Here is a 21,144-nt window from a genome sequence, read left to right as displayed (position 1 = left end):
ATCAGTTGTTAGTTCGTGACTACAGACAGCATAAAGATTGGCAGCTGACTCACACGAGTACACGAAAGCATTACAAACTGCTATGAAGCTCAGAGGGGTCTCACTTGAACGCCTGTAACCCTGAACAACTGCCTCGGAGAAAACCCCTAGCAGTCCATAAATGCTGCTGAAATGATTCATGAGAGAAGCTAGATATCTACATACATCTGTTCATTTTCATCCACTACAACAGGGGCTAAGACTATATTTTTACTTAATTCAACCTTTGAATTTGGCAAACTGGGACAACGATTCAATCTTAAGCCCTGGATGCTCATCACAGCTGCAGCTGACCATTGCAACCATTGGAAATCCTAATTAGCCACATTCACTGCGGGGGAGTGAAGAGTGGGCAGCTAGCCCCTGATGCCTTGCCTGTTCAGCAAACACACTATCAGCAGGCTCTTCACACATCAGTGCACATGAATAGCACAGTCAGCCTGTAAGCATCAACACGGGGCTGGATGTTGACACAGACAGGGAGAGGCTCGTTCAAATGGCTGTGGTTCACGGCCTCATTTCAGTCAAGGACCTTTGCAGATGGGCAAACGGTCTGCCTAACCAGAGCTCATCCACACAAGACACCAGTTTTGTTGTCACCTGCTGCCTGCTGGGGAATAGCCGAGGCAGTACACAACACACAGGTTGTTTTTTGGCACATGGGCATTTTTGGTTTCAGAAGGGGGGAGGCATACTGGGTCTGCTGCCAGTAAGAGGACACTGTTCAGAGAGATTTAAATGAGTCACTCAAACTGTTACTGTAAAATGGTAATCATTCATGTGTTTACTACACTTAGATACTTAGATACAAAAAAAGGCAGTGATGGTAAGATAATGCCAAACATACTGCTATGTTGTCAGTGGCATTGAGAAAGACTCAGCTTTGTCAGTATTTGGCCAAGGAAAACACAACTACAAAATTTGCATGTGCATGTTTCTAGTTGGAGATAATCTGTTTCTGCTGCAACAAAATCTGTGATTTTTTTTTTGTTTTACAATTGCTGAATTCTAACACAAAATTGAGCAAAAAGAGATACACTGGTGCTGAAAATCATGTCTTTCTTTTAAGTGTGCAAATCATAAGGAAACGTCTGTTGCTCTTGCTGCTGGTCATGTGTCATTCCAGAGCCAGGAGGCTGTGTGGATGCTGCTAAGTTACTGGCCAACTGAGGTCCAGGAACCGCCTGAAGCCTGTTACAGCCAGCTAATGCATTCTCCCAGCCTCCCCCTCTGCTTCTCTTCTCCCTCTCATGCTCTTCCTCTCTGTCTCTTTCCTATCATTTCTTTCCTAAGCTCTCCTTTTTCCATGAGCCACTGTTTTCTCCATCTTCCAAACCCCCTTCCCCCTCCCTCAAGTGCTAACCACTCTCCTCTACCATGCTCTTTTCTTCCCGCCCGCACTCTCACACGTGCACATGCACACACACACACAGACAGACAGACAGACACACAGAAACTGTGGCAGCTACCACAACAGTGTGCAACCTCCCCCACACTCCAGCGAGGCAGTGTGCAAGTGCCTCTGGCTTGCCCTGACCCACATCTTGATATAGCCCTAAGTATGCTTACAGCTAAGTCCTGAAGACACTCCTGCCACTCTTAGCCTAATCAGGCCTGACCTGCTGTCGGCGTATGGGGCAGATAGACAGGCCAGGCTGGACAGACCATTATCATTTTCAGGAGGCTTTCAGATGGCCATCGGTGCTGCCTCTCCACCTTCCCCCTCTCCACCACTGATTGCAGGTTTCCTACTAAACATGCTCTATCTGGGATAGTTAGTTAAACATTTCATGAGTGGCTAGATTCTGTGCTATGCTACACTGAGAAGCATACATAAATTTCCTTAATGTCAGCAAAAAAAATGTTCTCCATTAGTAAGGCAGATATATGTGCAAATATAACATCTAATTAATTTCAATTTAAGAACCTTCACCCTCCTCCAATTCCCCATATTAATCTATACTGAGAAGAAACTGGGATAAAGGACAGAATGGACAAGGAAAAAAAGAATATTACATTCAGAGAGTTGGCTAAAATATATCATCACGCATGCTCTTTACTGCATTATGTTTCCTTAAAAAAAAACTAAAAAAAAAAACAACTAATACTTAAGTTTCTAACATTTTATTACCTTTTCTTCCTTGTATTCAACAGATGGTGGTTTCCTTTGCTCGTGTCCCCTCTCCTGGCTTGGATCAACCCAGGAACAGTTGGAGTCATCCTGCTGGCTGAGAGCAGCCTCCAGATGTGGCAGTAGGTCAGGCAGGAGGTCAGGAGACTCAAGGCCCCCCAAGTCTTCTTCCTGGACATCTGATGGCAGAAGATTGTCTCCCAGTTCTTGGTATCCATTAGTGTTGATGGCCCCGCAGCTCTGAGGCTGCTCAGAGGGCAGCTGACTGGCCATACTGGGGAAGCAGTTCATAGACTCACCAAATATCTCAGATGACTTGCAGTTTGATTGGGTTTCTCCAGAGCAACGTAGGGCCCGGAAGGGACAGTCCTCTGCCTGGCTGACTGGGGTCCTCATAACTGCTGTGGATGGAAACTGACATACTGTCCCTGAGAGGTCGGGCACTGTAGAAGTGAGGGGTGAGGTGTTGGTGGTGGGCATTGACACTGAGGCTGTGGACTGCTGACTGAGGCTGGGTATTTCTGGCTCTCCAGGGTAGGAAGGATACTGAGCAGGCTGGTAAGCGTTGGCAGAACTGACTGAGCATGTGGGCAGTGAGTGAACCATAGATGACGAGTGCATGGGGAAGGGCAGGTTAGGGTCTTCCTGTCCTGAACCAGAGAAGGCTTGACCTCCCCTGGGCACCCGGTAGCTACCCTGCTGCTGCTGTGGTTGCAAGCAAGTCCCACTTAACGAAGCATTTTGACTATCCAAATAGGACTTACTTGGCATTGGCCTTGAATGGAACCGTGGTCCTCCACCAGCTAGTTGATGCTGAACCTGCTGCTGAGTATGGTGAACTTGTTGTTGGCTCTGAGATTGACCTCCCTGGTGGAAGGAGAAATTGGGATGCTGCTGCTGCATGGACATAGTCTGTGTATTAATTTGTTGGTGCTGGCGCTGGTTTAACAGCTGTTGCTGATGACTCTGCTGTTGTTGCAGCTGCTGCTGCCGCTGCATTCTGTGCTGCTGCTCCTGTTGTTGATGACACGGGCGGTGTTGTTGCTGCTGTGTTTGTTGTTGTCGGACATGAAGTTGCTGGTTGTGCAGTTGCTGCTGCTGATGACAAAGCTGTTGTGGCTGTTGGGATAAGGGGTGGTACATATTTCCATTCTGGTCTTGGTTGCCCCACATTGGACTGCTGCTGTTACAGAACAGCCCATTGGTTTGAGGTACTTGGCTCATGGCAGCATTATGGTACTGGCCATGCTGGTCTGCAATCATGCCACCACCTCCACCTCCTGTGCTCCCAGGACCAGAAAATGCCTGCCCCATAGGATTCTGGGCCTTAATGCCAATGTAGTGAGCCATCTGCTGATTGTAAGCAGGCATGGCTTGTTGGGTAGTAACTGGTGGCATCATGTCTTGGTGCTTCCTTGGGTCTAGAGGCTCCACATGGAGGGGCTCAAAGTCAGCACTGAGGTTTAGCTCATCCACAAGTGATGGTGCTGTGGGGAAGCCATCCTCGTCCAGCCCTTCCAAACCTCCAACAAAGAGGTTGGGATCGTTAAAGAAGTCCATGGCAGAGCCTGGAGGGTAACTGGAACCTCTGGAACTCCACTGGATCCAAGCTGGTCCCAATGAACCTCACTCTGAGCTACAGCATGTCCATTATATTGTGCCCCTTTTCAAAAACAGAGAGGAGAAAAATCAAAAATAAAACATTAATATGAGAAGATGAAAACTGTGTGTTTTTCTAGGAAATAAATGGTCTAGATCAGATCACAGTTTACAAACAAACCTCAAGCTACTCATCAACATAATCCAGCAGAGACCCCACCACAAACAAATGAATCACTTTCTGTCTGAGATGACATGGAAACTTAGCAAGATTTTTTCCCCATCATATTTATTATCCGGTTCATCAGATACATATTTGTAGGCTACTACAACTGCATAAATGCCCATCCGGTGTCAAAAAAGCCTTCAAAAAGGCAGGTAACGCTTAGGTCAGAGGGGTCTAGGGGAAATGTGGTACTGCTAATTACCCACCAGAACTGCCTTTCATGTGTGTGGCAAAGCAGCTGGTGCAAACCAACTGCCAGCCACCAGCAGGTGCCTCTTCCTGTACCCCCTCCCCTTTCACACACATACACAACGCGCACCTCAACCCCCCACAACCAATGAAGCGACCTGCCCTGCTGCTGTAGAATATGTGGGAGGTGCAGACAGCTGATAGAATTTCAACAGCTAGGGACAGAGGCAGACGAGGTTCTTTGAGCATCTGTGAGTGTGAGTGTGGCTGTTCTGCAACCGCAGACCAGCGGAAGATGACAGAAGCTAACCCAGGTCAGTCATTATATGCTGACTTGCTATGCACACAGCAGGCACACAAAAGCACAAAAAGGCACATCCATTTCTCCAGTATCTTAGTATAACTTGTAGTAGTGTTGTCACAATACAGGAATTTCTAACTGGGATTCAATCCCTTGAAATTTATCCAGACTCGATACAATTTCGATACAACTGGGAAAACTGACATTGAAGGCATACAATTTTTTATTAAAAGAAATATAAGAAGGGTAAAACATGACAGCAACTTTTCTGTTCTCGGTTAGCAGAGAACCGCTGAATGAATGTACCGAATATTAACAATAATAGAGCGAGGAATTGCAGCCAGTACTGGTGTACTGTTCCTGTATAAAATGAGTACTGAAACCATTTCCAATATTCAGTATTCATATTTATCGATAAATCAACATTTGACAACAACTGACTTTTAGAGATACTTATTGTTTCATGAGCTAATATATTTCAAATGCCAGTTAAGCTTAGATGTGATATAGAAAAGTGGTATTTTCTGTACACCATTTTCTTAACTACAATTTTATTAAAATGACTCCATTGGTTTCACCTGGGAAATGAACAGCAGGCTCCCTGGTAAAAGTCCGGAGTTTGTTTGACCCATCCAAGACCACTCCCACCCACCCACAGACATTCTACCTCTATATATGACTATATTTATAAGACATTATTGTTTATAATGTCTTTGCCCAGTGTGTTACACAAATTCTACATTTTTTATAGCTGTACAGGCAGATCATTAAAGTGGAATATAATCTTGTTTCCCAGAAATTCTGCTAAAGACCGAGGCCAGGCTACAGAACGCTGCTGGATATTTCAGAGTGCTGTGCTTAACACTTAATTCCCACCTGACATTAGTTTATTCAATTTGCAGCACTACGTTTTTATTCCTACCAGTCCATTTAGGATGTGGTTAAGTAATTCAAATGACTAAAAAAATGATAACTAAATCAAATTTATATCATTAAGTGAACAAACAAAGGGTGGAAAATGCTTGAGCAATATCACTGCATACAGTTCCTTCCATGACTCACTATCACGCCATCAAGCACATAGCTACATAAAATATCACTCTCCCCACCAATCACCTTCAACAGGTCCCAATAAAAATCTGTTCACATGGACATGAAGTTATTTCTGTCAATATAGGTTGTGCCTCTTCAACGATAGGACTACTGTGTCCACCACTGTGAAACGCCTTGCTGTGCATATTCCTTATTATACCATTCACCGTTCACTTTGCAGTTTTTCTTTAAAACACGTATGTCTAATTTGTTGTCATGACTGTGGTCTTTGTTACTTCTCTGTGTGATGAGCTGATCATGTTCGTGTTCTACTTGTTTATTGTTTATTTAGGGGGTGGGGGGAGGGCCTTTTTGCCCTTTTTTTTTCTTTTCTCTTTCTTTTCTCTCTTTTCTCATATGTTTGTTCTGTGTTCTTTCTCATCATAAAAAGCAATAAACATATAAATAAATTAAAAAAAATAATAAAAAATATATAGGTTGTGCCTCTAACTTCAGGTTCACTCCAATGCTTTGTTTACTATCCTGACTATTGAGGAATCATGTGAGTGGGGAATTCCAACTTGCTTATTTTTTAAAGCTTCTTTGGATTCCTATCTTCATCAGCAACATAATGATGATTTGTCTCACACTCTGTCAACAAGCAAAACTGAAGGCATGTGAAATCAATGTCTGAGACGAGAGACAATGCTACAGAAATAAGAGAAAAATGTGTGCAAATGACACAGCAGTATAAACAAATAAATGATAAAAACACTTTTCTCAGTAAAGGAGTTTGAGAGTGCCAAAAATAGCCTTATCTATGTACTAGGATTTCTGGTAATAATGAGTCATTTAAGATGTGCACTAGTCATTTGGATGACAATATTCCATTTGTGGCACACACAAGATTAAGGGTGCTAGTGTCCTTTCAATTAACGAACACACAAACACAGCTACACCCAAATTCAAGGCTGAGGCGATGTAAGCGTTCCTTCCAAACTGGATTTACATCAGTAAACTGGAGGTAAAGCGATATGTGCCATGTGAAAACTGAAGTGTAAATGGGTTTTAAAAAATAAAGCATGTTTATATCATTTAAGTCAAATTCCTCCATCATTAAATCAAAGTGCAAATTCCTGAGCCTGCTTACCAGGCTACTACTGACCTTTAACACCCCCAATCAGGTCCTGATAAACAGACCAGACCTCTAAGCTCTCCAGCTGTTTCCTTCATTATTATGACGTTGTAGGCACCATCCAGGCACGTGCAACTCAGGTCTAACATCAACAAGAGCTGTGGACATATCTGTTCTGAGGTCACCACTGAATCCCGGAACTACAAATGGCCATTTCTGCACACCTCAGTCAAACAACTGAAGATTAAAATTGTGTCATATAGGCTATGATGGGAATAAAATACCAGTAAGTGTTGTGCTGTGGTTTAATAATTTAGTAGGCATACTCAAAACTCTTAAAATGTTGAAGGCCTAATTTTGGGCGTGTCCAAAGTCCGGGAAAATCGAACAATTTTAAATGGCCCTTGACTTATTGTTGAAAACACACTCCATGTGGCCCCATACATTATTGGTTAATAAAGCCAAATCATGCTGCATTTTTTTACGTTCACTTCATAATGTTAAAACTATCACAGAGTTTGTAGACATGTACCAAGTAGGAACTAAGCAGGTGGAGGAATGTGTTTTCACAAAACGAAAACAAACAAGCAAACGCACAGCAACTTAATAGCAGGCATTACCTGCTGGGTGGCAGACATGGCCACAGCGAAGTAGGGGTGTAAGAAACTACTGATACACTTGGGTATCACGATTTAATGTTTTGTAATAGTGTTTTCAAAAAATGAATACAGTTTAAACTTCTGACTCCAAATAGCAGCGCTGCAATCTGTCTTCGGTCACATGACTCTGCCATTCAAACCTAACAACATATTCCTAGCATGTTACATCGGCTGTGATGAATAAAGATCCTAAAGTTTGAATTAAATTGGTTGTGATGGATCATAAACTACCATGGAAACAATATATTGATTATATTAGAGGGAAAATCTTTAAGTCAGTAGCAATCCTGTATAAATCTAGGGATGTATTGAGTTATGAGGCCCTACATATAATTTATTGCTTACTTATTTTACTGTACATGTCTTACTGTATAGAAGTTTGGGGATCAACCTTTAAAATACCTATAAACTCAATGGTCGGTACAAAAACGAGCCGTACGAATCATTAATAAAACTGATTATTATGTTCACACAAATCCACAGTTTCTAAATTCCTGTGTTATGAAATTTAATGACTTGTTTTATTATAAAATAATGGAAATAATGTTCAAAGCAAAATCAATGTCCCAGATTCTGTACAAAAGTTATTTTTGATACAGGACAGCAAATATGACCTGAGAGGTGTTTGTAAGTTTACTGTACAAAAAGCTAAGCTAAAGGTGTTTTTCTATTGTTGGGGTCAAATTATGGATTGATGCAAGTATAAGTTTAAAACTGTGTACTTTACTTTTGGTTTTCAAAAGAATGTTTTGTAAAGCAATTTTAGAAGGTTTGAAGTGTGAACACATTTTTGTTGTTGTTTTTCTTTCATTTTGAAGGGTAGCTTAAACTGATGAGTATGTAGGTTAGGCATATATAAGCATTTTGCTCCTGCCTAAGCCTTTTCACTCACTACATTATAAACACACTGTTGTTTTTGTTTATACTGACTGTACCATTTGTGTTTATTGTATTATTACTACTAGTACTACTACTACCACTACATTAAAAAAGTAAACAGCAAATTTTATGCATATGGTGGAGTGGTCTTTATGACAGTTTTCCTTAGAATTAGATTTTAAAAATACCACAATACATCACGTTGCTCACAGCATTGCGATCCCGACATATCGAACTGTAACATCGGCAAATTCTTGCCAGTACAGCGGCCTACAGCAAAAGGGTGTTAAGTCGACAGCATTTTATTTTCACTGAGACATGAAACAGTGTTTGTTTCATTTGTAGCTACTGGATTTTGTTCTCCGAATAACCCACGTTATGCAAGAAGCAGCTGGCCCCCAGGTATTTTCACATCATCTAATCCGGCCCCCCATTCAAAAAAGTTTGGACACCCCTGGCCTAATTGATACAATGATAGGTCTACCCTGTAACACTTAATAATAAGGAGTCTAGCTTTCAATAAACAGACTCCGGGCTCACCTCTGAAGCCTCAGCATCCTCTTCATCTTCAGCCCAGCAATGGCTTCAGCTCCTGAGCGCGGTGTCTGATAAGCCAGCGAGGCGGCAATGTGTTGCGCTACTTTCTGCACAAACTGCTCACCAAGTTGAAGCGAAATAAATGCACGCGGGACATTTGAGTTTAGATTTAATTTGGCAGCCGGGTAGTCGCGAGCTGTTGAGTTGTGTCGCACGTGCTCCTATGAGCCAGACCTCCACTTTGGGAAACCACAGGATTCAAAAGGTGTCGTGACGCTTCCACACTGCGCGAGAGGAGGAGGGGGAGGAGGCCGGAGACATGGAGAGGTCGACAGTGATGATGACCATGATAACACAAGTAGTTCGTTATCCTCGACCGACTTTACTCTTTCTGCATGATTTAAAAAAAAAAATACTGGCATATCTGCGCTGATAACAGGTACCGGGGTCCAGATATGAGTGCGGTGCTGACTAAGCCCGGCTGGTCGCTGTCAGTTCAGGACCACCATGACTAAGAACCCCTACTTTGAAGCCACGCGCATTTTCATTTGACCAACCCGGCAAAACTGCGAGAAAGTGAGATGACATTTGACAATCAATGTCCAAACTAAAAAACTAGCGCAGATAAGTTTGGCAAATCAACGGTCTTGTAGCCTATCTGCCAGGAAGACCCACACTCAGCAAGGCGGTGTGTCATCAGACAGCTGAAGCGAGCCTCGCTGACTGACTGTCAGCAATTTGACAGCTCATCGCCTGAATGAAACACAACCCCTCGAGTGTGTAACATATCTTTTAAAAACGACAGGAACAAGTGCGATTTCTTACCCGAAACGAACCCCAAAGTGCAACTCCAGACGTCAATGTAGAGAGATCGGTGAAGTTGTGGCTGTGTTGTTAGTTGTACTCCTGCTGGCGACAGCGGCTCTACCACTGCTGCTGACGTGCCTGTGATAACACCGCATTTGCATAATAGTAACCTCCTCTCTGATTGGACCGCCGACAATTTGCCACTATTCCACCTTTCGGTGCAAATGTAAAAACCGGTTCCTCCGGTGCGAGGGCTTTTGGCACAGTGTCGCCTCCTACCAGCCCGGAAAAGCGGCTGATTAAATCATGGTTTCATACGTAAAGTGTCTATGTTGACAGAGTGCATAAGATGGCCGCGTACAAGCCAGAGCCAATCTGCAGAGGTTTTACATTCGCACATGCACCGGAGTGTCTCCTCAATGCACACATGACGGGAGTGGGAGGGCTGCTTTCCACCGTGGGTACACGTCGACCTCTGGTGGCTAACTGGGCAACATACTGTGCTAAATTCAATTACTCAAGTTTGGACTACGCTTCTCTGTGTGTTCGTATGGACTTCAAACAATTGCTCGATATCCAAATATGATAGAGAAACACTTTAAAGATCCAATATCATGCAAATTTTCAGGTTCATCGTTTTTGGTTTCTATCAGAGCACGTTTAAATACTTTAATGTAAAAAAGAACATTTTTTTAAAATACACTATCAGCTGGAATACACCTGTATTCACCTTGTCTGAAACATTCCGTTTTAACGCCTGTCTCTTTAAGCACCTCTTCCAAAAAAACATGGGTTACCTCAGGCCTGCTGCACACCGTTTCACTCAAGGAAACTTGTGGTTCAATCTGGAAGTCATGGCAAAATGGTGCAAAACATTTTGATTTTGAATGTGCCTGTGCTCTTGGTATCTCCTGGACCATTATTGCAGCCTAAAAATGTAATTTACGGCACAGTAGTAACAGTTTTTACCTCTATAAAGAAGAATTGTGACATCAAAACTCCACAAGAGGTTTAAAAAGGTTTCTTAATTAGGACTGTGTGCATTTCTCTGTGGACTAAAAGTTTTGATATTTTCACAGTATTTATATAGCACCTGTCTGCTTTAAAAATAAATTTAGAAAAAAAACATGGAAATCTGACTTTTTACAATACGGGACCTTTAATTACCAGTCACTCTAGTTATTCTGCAAGAACTTCTCAATAGATAAGTTCAAATTTTCCTGTGATTAAAAAAAAAACTTAAAAGGAGGTCTTGCTGAATATTTTCTGTGTAGTGTCTATCAATTTAGTATAGACTACATACAGTTGTCTATGGTATGGGTAGTTGTACAAACAAATGTTCAAGAGTGAAATTTCCCTTCGACGTACATTTAATGAACTTTGAAATTAATGGGAGAGTATTTAAAATACTTTAAAAATGGGAAGGATACTTTAACAAAATTAATTTCAGAAACGTCTGAATACAATCAAAACAAAACAAAAGGTATTTCAAATAAGTGAAACAATTTAGTGCAGTTCAAGTAATGAAAAAAATTGGTTTAGTTTTTGATCATTTTTATTGATTCAGAGAAAAGCATTGAAACCTTATGTCATCTATGCAGTAAAGTCTTTCACAAACTGGAGCAGGAATGGGTCCATATGGAACACACTAAAACTCACACATTTGAGGAAGCCAGCAGCCCAAATGTCAGTGTGTGAAGTACACTGAGATTTTGTTACGTCCTTGCCTTTCACAGCAGCTATAAATAGATATAACAGGTTTCAGCACCATATCTGCTTTTCTAATAGGCTATAGTGATTTTCCTCTGGGGTTCGCACACATATTAAAATGTCCATCCTTTTCCCACACATACTTAGACAATATCTGCATATTGAAAGTTGCTGGGCAATATTATTAACAATCAAGCCAGAGCCCTCAAGAGACGAGGACATTAGATACAACATGACATTTGTCTGGCACAACAGAAACGATATGTTCTTGCAGCTGGACAAAAATCGATTTTGTGCAGCTGAGAACCTAATTAATAACCAAACCTTACCAAAATACATCTCTGATTTTCCCTCAGACTTATGTGGGAATCCTGCAGTAACTTATTTGATCTGGGATGACCAGAGCTGTGAGGAAGCTGAAGAAACATTTGCAAAGACAACCAAAGAATCCACTTAATAAATCCACCTTCAATGTAGACAGGTCTATAAAAGTCAAAGCTTAGCACAGCATCCATTATTTACACATCAAACCTTTAATAACTGACAGCCAAAAGGTACATAAAACATTCAAAATGATTTAAAAATCAGACAAAATAAAATAAATGAGCTTCCTTATTTAGATCTCATTTAAAACCATACCTGCCTGCTCTGCTTTATATATATATTCATATATTTATATTAGAAACTAAGACAATAGTTTACTCAGTGGGATTAAAAAGAAATCATTGTCCAATAAGAAACATAAAACAAATCATGTCAATCTAATTGCGTAATGGGAGGGGTGGCGTTTAGGAGGTTTCATTCACACAGCTGTGACTGACAACATTCCAAGTCTGACAAATAAACAGTCCTGAGCCAATTTCAACAAGTGGTCGAGATCATTTTGTCCCCTATACTTACCACATGAATGCTTTACTCATTCTTTTCAGCTCCTTTTGGGACAGTATGTTGTATCACCGAGCCCAACATGTGCATGGATCTGAAAATCTAAATGAGAAAGCTCTTTGATTGCATCACAGCCTAAATGATGTTGCTGAGACATCCATTTGTCATCGTCGATTTACATATAATACAAACTTGGTTTCCTTATTCTAAAGCTGTTTGAGGAGATGCCTACAAAGCTTTTAAAGCTGAGCAATAACGTGGAGATTTAACATAAAGTTCTCCCAACTGTTTCAAGGATCCAGTTCACATAAACAGCTGAGGCAAGCCAGTGGCGTGGCATCTGATGCACATGCCTCCCTCTAGTGGCTGCTGCAGAGACAGCGCAGGTTCAGCTCTGTGGAGGACTGTCGTCTTTGCTGAAGGGCTGTGTCGACCCAGGCTTCACCCAAGACAGCCCTGACACTTGCGTTCCCTTGTGGTGATCCTCAGGCCGTCTCTAGAGCAACAAAGGCAAATTAGCAGTTACGTGACAGGAACTACTCAACCAATCAAAATGCTTGTAGCTCAATATCTAGTTTAACCAAAGTTTTTGGGTTTTAATTTGACTATGTTTTTTCATAACTTACTTTGCTTGTGAACATTCGCTCCTTTGCTTCCTCATGAACAGCTGGGTTCCAGGGGGAAAAACTATGAAATGGATAAGAGTGGCGATGTGAGTGAGAGAAAACCTTTTTCCCCTCTGAGTTTCATCTCTCTCTCTCTCTCTCTCTCACACACACACACACACACACACACACACACACACACACACACACACACACACACACACACACACACACACACACACACACACACACACACACAAACACAAACACACACACACACACACACACACACAGTGGATTACAGGGTGTGTTTTCTTGTAGTGGTGTGGGTGGTGGAATGTTAAAACTGGGGACAGTTTACTAACCTTATTGCGTAGGGATCCTCTATCTTGGGTTGGTCAAAAAGATGACTGTTGCATAGTTTCACACTATCCACCACCTTACTTTTGAATAACTGAACGTCCTTTTCATATCTGTAGGGGGGGAAAAAAGTTTTACAACTCATTTAAAACACTAATTATAACTTAAGCCTAAAGCAAATTTAGACATTTTTGATGCAGAGGAGGTTAAAAGACATGCATAAGGCACTGCAAAATGAATTGCTAAAAGAAAAAAAAGAGCTAAATGTAAAAGCTGGTCTCTTCTCCGGAATACAAATAACACCTTTTTTTTCTTTTTTTAGAATTTCATGTGCAAAGGACAGTAAATAGTATTCATCCCATTTTTGGTTTGTGTCACTGTAAAAAAACAATATGGACAACAATATATGCTCCCCCAAAAAAACCCGGGGACAAAAACAATTTTTTAGTATTCCTATATCAAATTCAAATTATGTTTTCTTCCTGTAAAACAAAATATTACCTGTGCTTATGTAAGCTAGTAACAACCAATAATACAATAACATCCACCCATGAATCAATCTGCACCTTTTAGCTCCTAGCCACACAGAGCTAAGACTCATTGGTTATCTAGAAAGCAACAGCATGGTATGTCAGTGTGTCTTCAGGTGTTACCCACCTCAAACCTTATGTTCCGTTTCCTTAAAATACCGTGCTTACGGCCTGCTGGCTAGAATTTATTCACTTTAAGGAAAAGTGGTATCTGCAACAGCTCAAGATTATGCTCAAGGCATTTTACAGTGGACTGATTCAGCATCTACACTGAGCATACAATGGGCTTTATCTCTCTCCCTAACAGATGGGTTTGTTATGACATGCCCACTTTTCAACAATCAAATTGAAGTCCTCTCTATTATGTACCACCCATGGAATTATACAGTATGTCCCGCCTGCCTATCCCACTTCACTCAGAAATGTGTCACAATACTGAAGCTAGACACTCTTGGAATGCAGTTTCATCTAGATTTTAAAAAAATACTCTTATACTTCAGCAACATCCCACAGTGCTGCTTTGTCATGGTTAATCTTTTACTATAGGCTAAAAACACTTGAAAAGGGGCTGAGACACTCACAGCACAGCCGCCTCTGGGTTCAGTGGTTCCGTGGTATTGATCTTGTAGAAAATTGTACGTGCGTACATCAAGACTTGCCAGATATGGTTGTGATTCCGTCTACAAGTACACAACATGAGAAGTTGATAATATCATTAAACCTTTTTGACAGGAATATTTGTGTATAAAAGCACTTGTTGGTCCCCTTTTCAAAGTAGGAAAACTAAGAAGACTTGCACTGTAAACAAATGGTTTATTTCCTTATTAAAAACAAACACTATACCATCATAGAACTGTAGTTACATTCATAACCCTGTTCTAAATGATGACATTTTAAAATATGAAATTGCATGGATAATCCAAGATATTCTTACTCTGATTTAACACCACACTCAATTTGTTTTTTTAAAACTTTGTTATTTGTATTATTTTTTTCCTTTCAGACTCATTCTGTTTGGCTGACTTAACGTCCAGCTGAATAAACTGTCCGAGAGAGACACTGACCGAGCTGAACTGGCTCAGGGTGAGGTGGGGTGGTGTGGTGTGGAGAGAGTAGTTTCATTTGGTACACAAAATGAATAATTTAGTTTTCACTTAAATGTTCTTGTTTGAAAAAGCATATAGGAGATTAAATTGTATTAGCATAAAAGCAAAAAGCATACCTCCATTTAGTGAAAGCTCTTCTGACATCAAGCTCTCCAGACACAGGGTCAACAAGGGGATGGAAGACTGGGATGTCAAATACTAGTTTCTAAAAAAAAAAAAAAAAAAAAAAAAAAAAGATGTTTCAGGGTCAACCTCATCTCTACAAAATTTTTACGATTGTTCTGTAACACAAAGCGCAGTTTTGAAGATCATCTGTTTGTCAGCCTTCACTTACTACAACTCTTAAGAGTCCTTTAGAGTCTTTTATTTTATCCATAATAGTCACTTTGCTAACATATCTTGAAAAACGTGTAGAAGAGATTTAACATATTAAGATGGCAATTAGATATTTTGAGGTTTTTTTCCAATCCTTTGGAAGATCTTGGAAAATCATCACAATAAGCACAAACACCAGTCTTTTTTTTTGTAAAGTAAAAAAACAAAAAAGTGAGCACACTATACTTACAGGACACTCTCCATCTGGATAGTTATCAGGAATATACACAGTGAATTTGAAGACTCCATCCTGGTACAGGCCATGTCTGATGAATATGACCCCAAACCACACTAAGTGGGAGACAAATGGTACTTCAGAATCTTTACTTCAATCAACACAGGTACGAGTCATGCAGAGACAACCAGTGTAAATGCACAGCAAGTTTTGTCTTAATTTCGATATATATGTTTTTCAACATAGTATATGTTGAGTGTTCAAGAAGGAATCTGCGAGTAGCCCCATTTTATTAGTGTATATATGAAATAGAACGAACTTTAAAAAGAGGGTCCTTACTTAGTGCTGATTTGTAGGATGGCTGGACATAAATTCCAGGGAGTTTCTGCTTAATCACCAGTGTGCTGCAGGTCACATGGCAAGAAGTCAGATTGATTAAAAAAAGGGAGAAATGCATGCTTATCCTTTATTAACTTCTTGGGTTCCAAATTGAAGGGAAACTTTGAGCCTAATTTAATACACACTATACCTATGTGTTTTAAAAGCAAGAGCTAACAGACATATTTTAAAAAGGAACTCCAAATAAAAACAAACAAGAAATAACAAGGAAAATACAATGGAACAACCGCAAAAGGAATATAAACAAACACACTAAACTTTTGATTCTGACAGAGGTCCAATACTTACAACTCAGCCAGCAGGGAGTACTCCAAATAAAAGGGGCCATAGGAGGCATGTGTGCCATTTGCTGACTGGACTGGGGTGCCAGTTGATGCAGGCTTGGTAATGGGGGTTGCATTCTTAGGAATGGGTGGAAGCTGCTTTTTGCCAAAGGGCAGCCGGGCTGGGCTGGCTCTCTGTTCCCCGTGCCCACCCTTTTCCTCACTGTCAGCTCTCTGCTGTTATGTATGAGAAATAACAGAAATAAAAAAAAATCTAGCTATGTGAAAAGCAGGTAGAATTAAAGTCTTGAGAGCCAGATTAGAGAAGGCTACTGTTTATGAGCCATTATGTACACTCTATAGTAGACTAATGGCCCAGGGTAGTAACCCTGTGCTGTGACCAACCTCTCACATTACACTGCCCATCTGGTTTGCAGCTTATCAGGAAGCAGTGTCTAGACAAGAGCACTTTCATGTACAGCTATCACTGTATCTTACTGATGCTTGTCAGAATGAGGAGAGTCATTACAGTACACAGTGTCACAGCAGCAGGAATCCATCAGGAAGCCAAAACGAATGCTGCCGATGACTACTACAAGTATGCCAGGAATGTTTGCAGCGAACAGTGTGCTAATGCAACAGATTTAGCCTGTACATTCATTGAAGTCAGAGCTCACTAAATAATGTTTGAAATGTCCCTTTGACTAGGCAGAAAAAAAATGAACTCACACCCATGCTCAAGGTGCAATGTTTGCCTCCTCCTTGCCTCAGGCAGGTTGCACCTGCATGCTAAATATGTACCTTCCCTACCCTTTGTTTGTGGGAAATCAGTCTAGCACAAGCTAACTGTATAAAACCACTGACACAAATTATACTTAGTCATTCTTCACTGAGAAAGAGGATGGATTCTAGTCATCAAAATCCAAAATTTTCAGTCATACTTTTACTGGATTTGAGGAGAGATGCCAATTTAAAATTATATTTCTTTGCAAAAACTAAATAGGAGACCACACTCTTTCAACATTTCCAGTTTGTCAAGATTCCAAAGTGGAGAAAGGTGCAGGCATGAGGACATCTCATAAATAAATGCCAACACTCAAAAACAAACTCAATGAACCAAACTGAAAAATTAGCCAGCTTTCTCAAATATCAAATGATTGACGTCTAAAACTTAAAACAAAGTTGTGTCTGTTGTGTGCACATACATCGTCTTCATATTGACATGGTGCTGGTGACGCAGATCTAGTACACTAATTCACTGGGAGAGAAAGTCACAACTCCATAGCATATGGGAATCAGTTTAAATCTGCCCTGGTTTTTCAACAGAAATACAAACTTTACATAGATGCCTTAAGGCCTTTAAGGAATCCAACAATTAAACAGTCAACAAGATCAATACATATATATATATATCAATGTGAAAAAACTTAATTTGGACAGTGAATATATGATGGTACTATCCTGCTACTTAAAAAAAAAAAGGTTGAATGTCTAGCCTGCCGCCAAGGCATTGTATAGGCCTAACGCATTATAATGCAATGTGTATACCTTACGACTTGTATTGGCAGACATGCTCCAGAAGGGGTTTAGGTTCATTACTCATTCAGAGGTTCAGATTGGCGTCCCCTTATCTATGTAGGTCCAACGACAAGTGCTGTCCGGGCCATCCGCTGCTGTGATGTTAAAAACAGACGCATGAAACAAGTGATTGTTGCTGCAATACCGTCAAATACACCCACCAACAACTTGTAAACATACACACAATCAAGTACTTACATGTGATCTAATGTCGTCTCGCTAACACTGTATCGATATATCGTTGCAACTTGACAGCTGACATTAAAATGTCCCAACGTTCAGTGTGGACCAAGTACAAAGTGAGCAACAGCTAACGTTACTACCACGTAAAGAGTTAAAGTGAGATTGTTTGGGATAGCTTAGCTTCGTGCTAACTTAGCTGTTTCATGGAGTATGCTAGTACTTGTGTTGTTGTCGACGTTCAAAGGGTGTATTGTAAAGCCAATGTAAGCTGTGGTAAGGTGGCAACACCAAAGATTCCTTCTTTCTGAAAAACTGCTATTAATACTGTAGGATTCTTGACAGGATATCGAGTTATCGTGTCATTCGTCAGAACAATGCTAACGTTACGTTAGCAAAACAGTATGGACCTATGGTAGGCAGTTAAAACTAACGTAAACGTTAAGTACCTAGCTGACAACTGGAAATATGACTAAATACTATTTAAAAGCGTAAGACTAGTTAATGTTAATGTCCACATACTGACGTTGTCTCACCTGCTTTCCTCAACTCTCTGAACGTTATATATAGCATTAGCTTTTAATGCTACCTTTGGCGTTGCCAGCAACTTGACAATTCCTTTAATTTTAGCCATTGCAAATTAAACAACATCATGATATAACTCACCGTATTTTCTAGAGAGCTGTAAAAGTCCTTTTAACGATGATGCTATGGTGTGTATCGGTGAGATCTTCGCAGAAACTGCTCAGAGGCTCGCCATTCCTTTGGGTGTCATCCCGGCTAACAAGCTAACATGGCTAGCTAAATAATTTGACAGACACAGAAACCGGAGGTCAATCTAACATAATGAGGGGCGTTTCGTTGGAAAACTACGGATTTTCATTGGTTCTCGGAATAAATATCCTGCCATTTGATTTGCTGGTGTGTCCGTCACGTGAAAGGGAGTGCGAGCTTTAGTGTGTGGAAAAAGTAGGTACACCAGGGTTTGCTGTCACTCAAACGGTAAGAAGCCTACAAATTGCCCCGTTTCTTTAGTAAAAGAAACAAAGAAATGAACAAAGAATGAAAAACAAAAGAAAGAAACAAACATATTAAGAAACAACAAAGAAACAACTTTTTCCTTTACATAGCAGGAAAGGCACAAGTTGAACTAATAACATTAAAAATGGCTCAGGTCCAATCCCAGTTAGCCATAGCATCAACCCAGAATGCAAAATACAGGGCCTTCATACCGGCTTATCAAAATGGAAAGCAGTTGATTGAGTTATTGATTAGGCTACCTGTGCTTTAATTACAATGACATGTCAAAATGTCTGAAAAAATGTCCACTGGCTATTGTCTGTCACCCTGTTGCGATGGCCTGTCTATGGTTGCCATCTTGTCATGTAACCATGTTTGAATGCAGTCATATCCAAAGTCTGGTTTGGAGGCTAATTGTGGCCCTCCGACTGATTTTAACGGCCTTTAGCTTGTCTTGTATATATACTATGATGAACATAATATTTGTTAATCAAGCAAGATCACTTCGTATTTATTTTTATTAACCTCATGACCACCATACAGTTTGTAAAAGTAGGAAGTATGTAGCTAGATGAAACTAATATGTTTTCAGAAACAGACAGTAAATAAGCAAATAAACAGTGGCCTAACACCAGATATTTCTTGCAAGGTTGCAGACATGGCAATGGCAAATAAGCAGTGAGTCGACAGCGAGGGCCACCACTTTCAGGAACAGTGGTAAGTTGAATACTTGATCACTTAAAGATGAAACAGTTGCATTTGTGTAATTTGTATGTGATTAAAAAAAATATAAAAAAACATATGATGCAAGAAGCAGCTGGCTCGCAGCTATTTTCACATTATTTAATCCGACCCCCATATTTAAAATGTTTGGACACCCCAGTTTTAATCAAACAGCTCAGTTAAGTAGGCTAGTAATTCAACTGCAGGCATCCCATACATGAAGGCTGTGTCCTTGCTGCAGCGGCTGCTTGTTCGATTTCGGTTTGCGGCCCTTTGCTGCATGTCTTCCCCTCTCTCTCCCGCTTTCACGTTAGCAATCTCCTGACCTATCTATTAAAGGCAAAAATCCCCATCAAAGCTATAATAATTTTTGAAATATTTAACTTTTTATTAAACTTTGACATGAATAGTTTTCATTGTATGAAAAGGCTTATTAGAGTTGTTTTTGCTGCTGAAACTAGTTAAAGATTTTTTAAGTAGACTTTATTGTTAATATAATTATTAAATAATAATAATAATATGCATTTTTTAAAGGTTTACAAAAGAGCTAGAGGACTGCAGAGACATCTGGTCATTGTCTTTTTGGTTTCTTTTCATCCAATACATTATCTGTTCAGTTTTCACAGAAGATATCAGAGTCCCCTAAAAGTGCTTCAGGGCACTTTGATAAACATGAAAATAATACACACTTTTTTATTGGCTTAATTTGAATGTTTCGGTGTTCTGCACAGCAAAAGTCCCTTGAGGGTAAGGTGCATCCAAGCCATCTGTGTCACACATTTCTTTAGCGTTGACCACGCTTCATTGGCAGTTCATTCTGCTGATTGATTGATTTCCTAACAATTACCCCTAATTATTTTTCTGGGTGAGAAAAAAAACTAATTTACTGCATGGGTGATTGCATTAATTGGGAGAAATGACATTGTCCAAGTTTCAGAGTAAATACAAATTATTGACTCTATTATTGTTATCTGATTGTATATTGTCCCAAGTACACTTCACTGACAAAGGTAATTAGTGTCCTGCTTCTTTATTGGGGCAGCCAATAACGCAAGGTCACCATCACTCTTTTGACATGTACAAATCAAAGACCACCTCAAAACAAATAAGTTTATGCCTGCTTTGCCTTCATCGACATTGAGTCAAACTGTCTGACACAAACAAGGGTGCAAATATCCACGCCACTGCTTTTGTAATGAGTTTTTTGTCTTTGCCATTGAATCCTTATCTAATCAACTATTATGACCTTGTTTGGTCAAACAGATATACTAATGAATATAATTAAAGTGTGAAGATTGGATTAACTAATTGAATATGTGACCCACTGGAGCTTGATTTGCTTTTATACTGGAAAATTTGCAGCTATTGGTATAGGTCAAATAACATACCCTTCCTTGGCATTAAGTTTGATCTAAATTCAGATATATATGAGTGATAAAAGGTAAAAAGAAACCTGATGCTGATAAGTGCAAGGCGCAACTGGAAGTTACAGTACTGCATTTTTTTGGCACACATTTGAATAGTAAGCATCATATCAGCATCAGATCCCTTTTTATATTTGCTATGTAGATCAATGATGTCACAGGATGTTTTATTGTCTGATTGTTCCTGTCTGAAAGATTAATATATACTGTGGTTTCGGCAGCATTTTCCAGCTACATGCCTTCAGCTGGAATTTAAATTTAACATGAAATATGTTCC

At 40.2% G+C, this 21,144-nt stretch overlaps 2 protein-coding genes and 1 long non-coding RNA gene across 12 annotated transcripts in view; 1 reads left to right on the top strand and 2 right to left on the bottom strand.

Annotated features, from left to right (window-relative positions):
* chd9 (chromodomain helicase DNA binding protein 9) overlaps window positions 1-9,698 on the bottom strand; it is an 81,124-nt gene extending 71,426 nt beyond the window's left edge. For 6 of the 7 annotated variants that reach the window (XM_042481379.2, XM_042481442.2, XM_042481636.2 and 3 more), the window contains exons 1-2: window positions 9,553-9,698; window positions 2,171-3,833 (exon numbers count right to left, since the gene is read on the bottom strand). In XM_042481379.2, coding sequence (XP_042337313.1) covers window positions 2,171-3,730 — 1,560 coding nt within the window. In that variant the 5' untranslated portion in view covers window positions 3,731-3,833; window positions 9,553-9,698. Of the gene's footprint in view, window positions 1-2,170; window positions 3,834-8,730; window positions 8,983-9,552 lie in introns of those variants that run through there. The other variant, XM_088080303.1, reaches the window with a different exon arrangement.
* Window positions 9,699-11,071: 1,373 nt separating this feature from the next.
* On the bottom strand, window positions 11,072-18,520 carry aktip (akt interacting protein). 4 transcript variants are annotated; one of them, XM_042481287.2, is made up of 10 exons: window positions 18,367-18,520; window positions 17,491-17,615; window positions 15,968-16,176; window positions 15,620-15,684; window positions 15,296-15,396; window positions 14,847-14,935; window positions 14,206-14,304; window positions 13,100-13,207; window positions 12,756-12,816; window positions 11,072-12,625 (listed from the first exon to the last, which is right to left on the bottom strand). In XM_042481287.2, exons 2-10 carry the CDS (start codon window positions 17,536-17,538, stop codon window positions 12,518-12,520), a joined length of 888 nt encoding a protein of 295 aa, XP_042337221.1. In that variant the 5' UTR covers window positions 17,539-17,615; window positions 18,367-18,520; the 3' UTR covers window positions 11,072-12,517. The 4 variants fall into 4 exon arrangements, with proteins under 4 accessions (XP_042337221.1, XP_042337157.1, XP_087936400.1 ...); XM_042481223.2 differs by having other exon boundaries at window positions 15,968-16,179; window positions 18,367-18,519; XM_088080274.1 differs by having other exon boundaries at window positions 15,968-16,179; window positions 17,491-17,612; window positions 18,367-18,507.
* A 125-nt stretch (window positions 18,521-18,645) lies between these two features.
* Window positions 18,646-21,144, top strand: part of LOC148190449 (uncharacterized) — a 33,128-nt gene continuing 30,629 nt past the window's right edge. Inside the window, exons 1-2 of the long non-coding RNA XR_015777037.1 lie at window positions 18,646-18,702; window positions 19,370-19,437. This is a non-coding gene — a long non-coding RNA (uncharacterized LOC148190449). The remainder of the gene's footprint in view (window positions 18,703-19,369; window positions 19,438-21,144) is intronic.

This window comes from Plectropomus leopardus, chromosome 1, assembly GCF_026936395.1.
Source record: "Plectropomus leopardus strain MGB_pleo_1.0 chromosome 1, ASM2693639v1, whole genome shotgun sequence".
Lineage (NCBI taxonomy): Eukaryota > Metazoa > Chordata > Actinopteri > Perciformes > Serranidae > Plectropomus > Plectropomus leopardus.
Note: the sequence above shows the minus strand (reverse complement) of the source record. Positions and strands in the feature narration are given on the sequence as shown.

What these genes read in the sequence shown, in the direction of transcription:
- aktip (XM_042481223.2), bottom strand. Translation starts at nt 17,538, where the DNA reads ATGAACCTAAACCCCTTCTGGAGCATGTCTGCCAATACAAGTCGTAAG. An exon ending in ATCCAGATGGAGAGTGTCCT is followed by an intron (nt 14,936 to 15,295) that starts GTAAGTATAGTG and finishes TTTTTTTTTTAG; the next exon opens with AAACTAGTATTTGACATCCC. An exon ending in AACCCAGAGGCGGCTGTGCT is followed by an intron (nt 13,208 to 14,205) that starts GTGAGTGTCTCA and finishes CCCCCCCTACAG; the next exon opens with ATATGAAAAGGACGTTCAGT.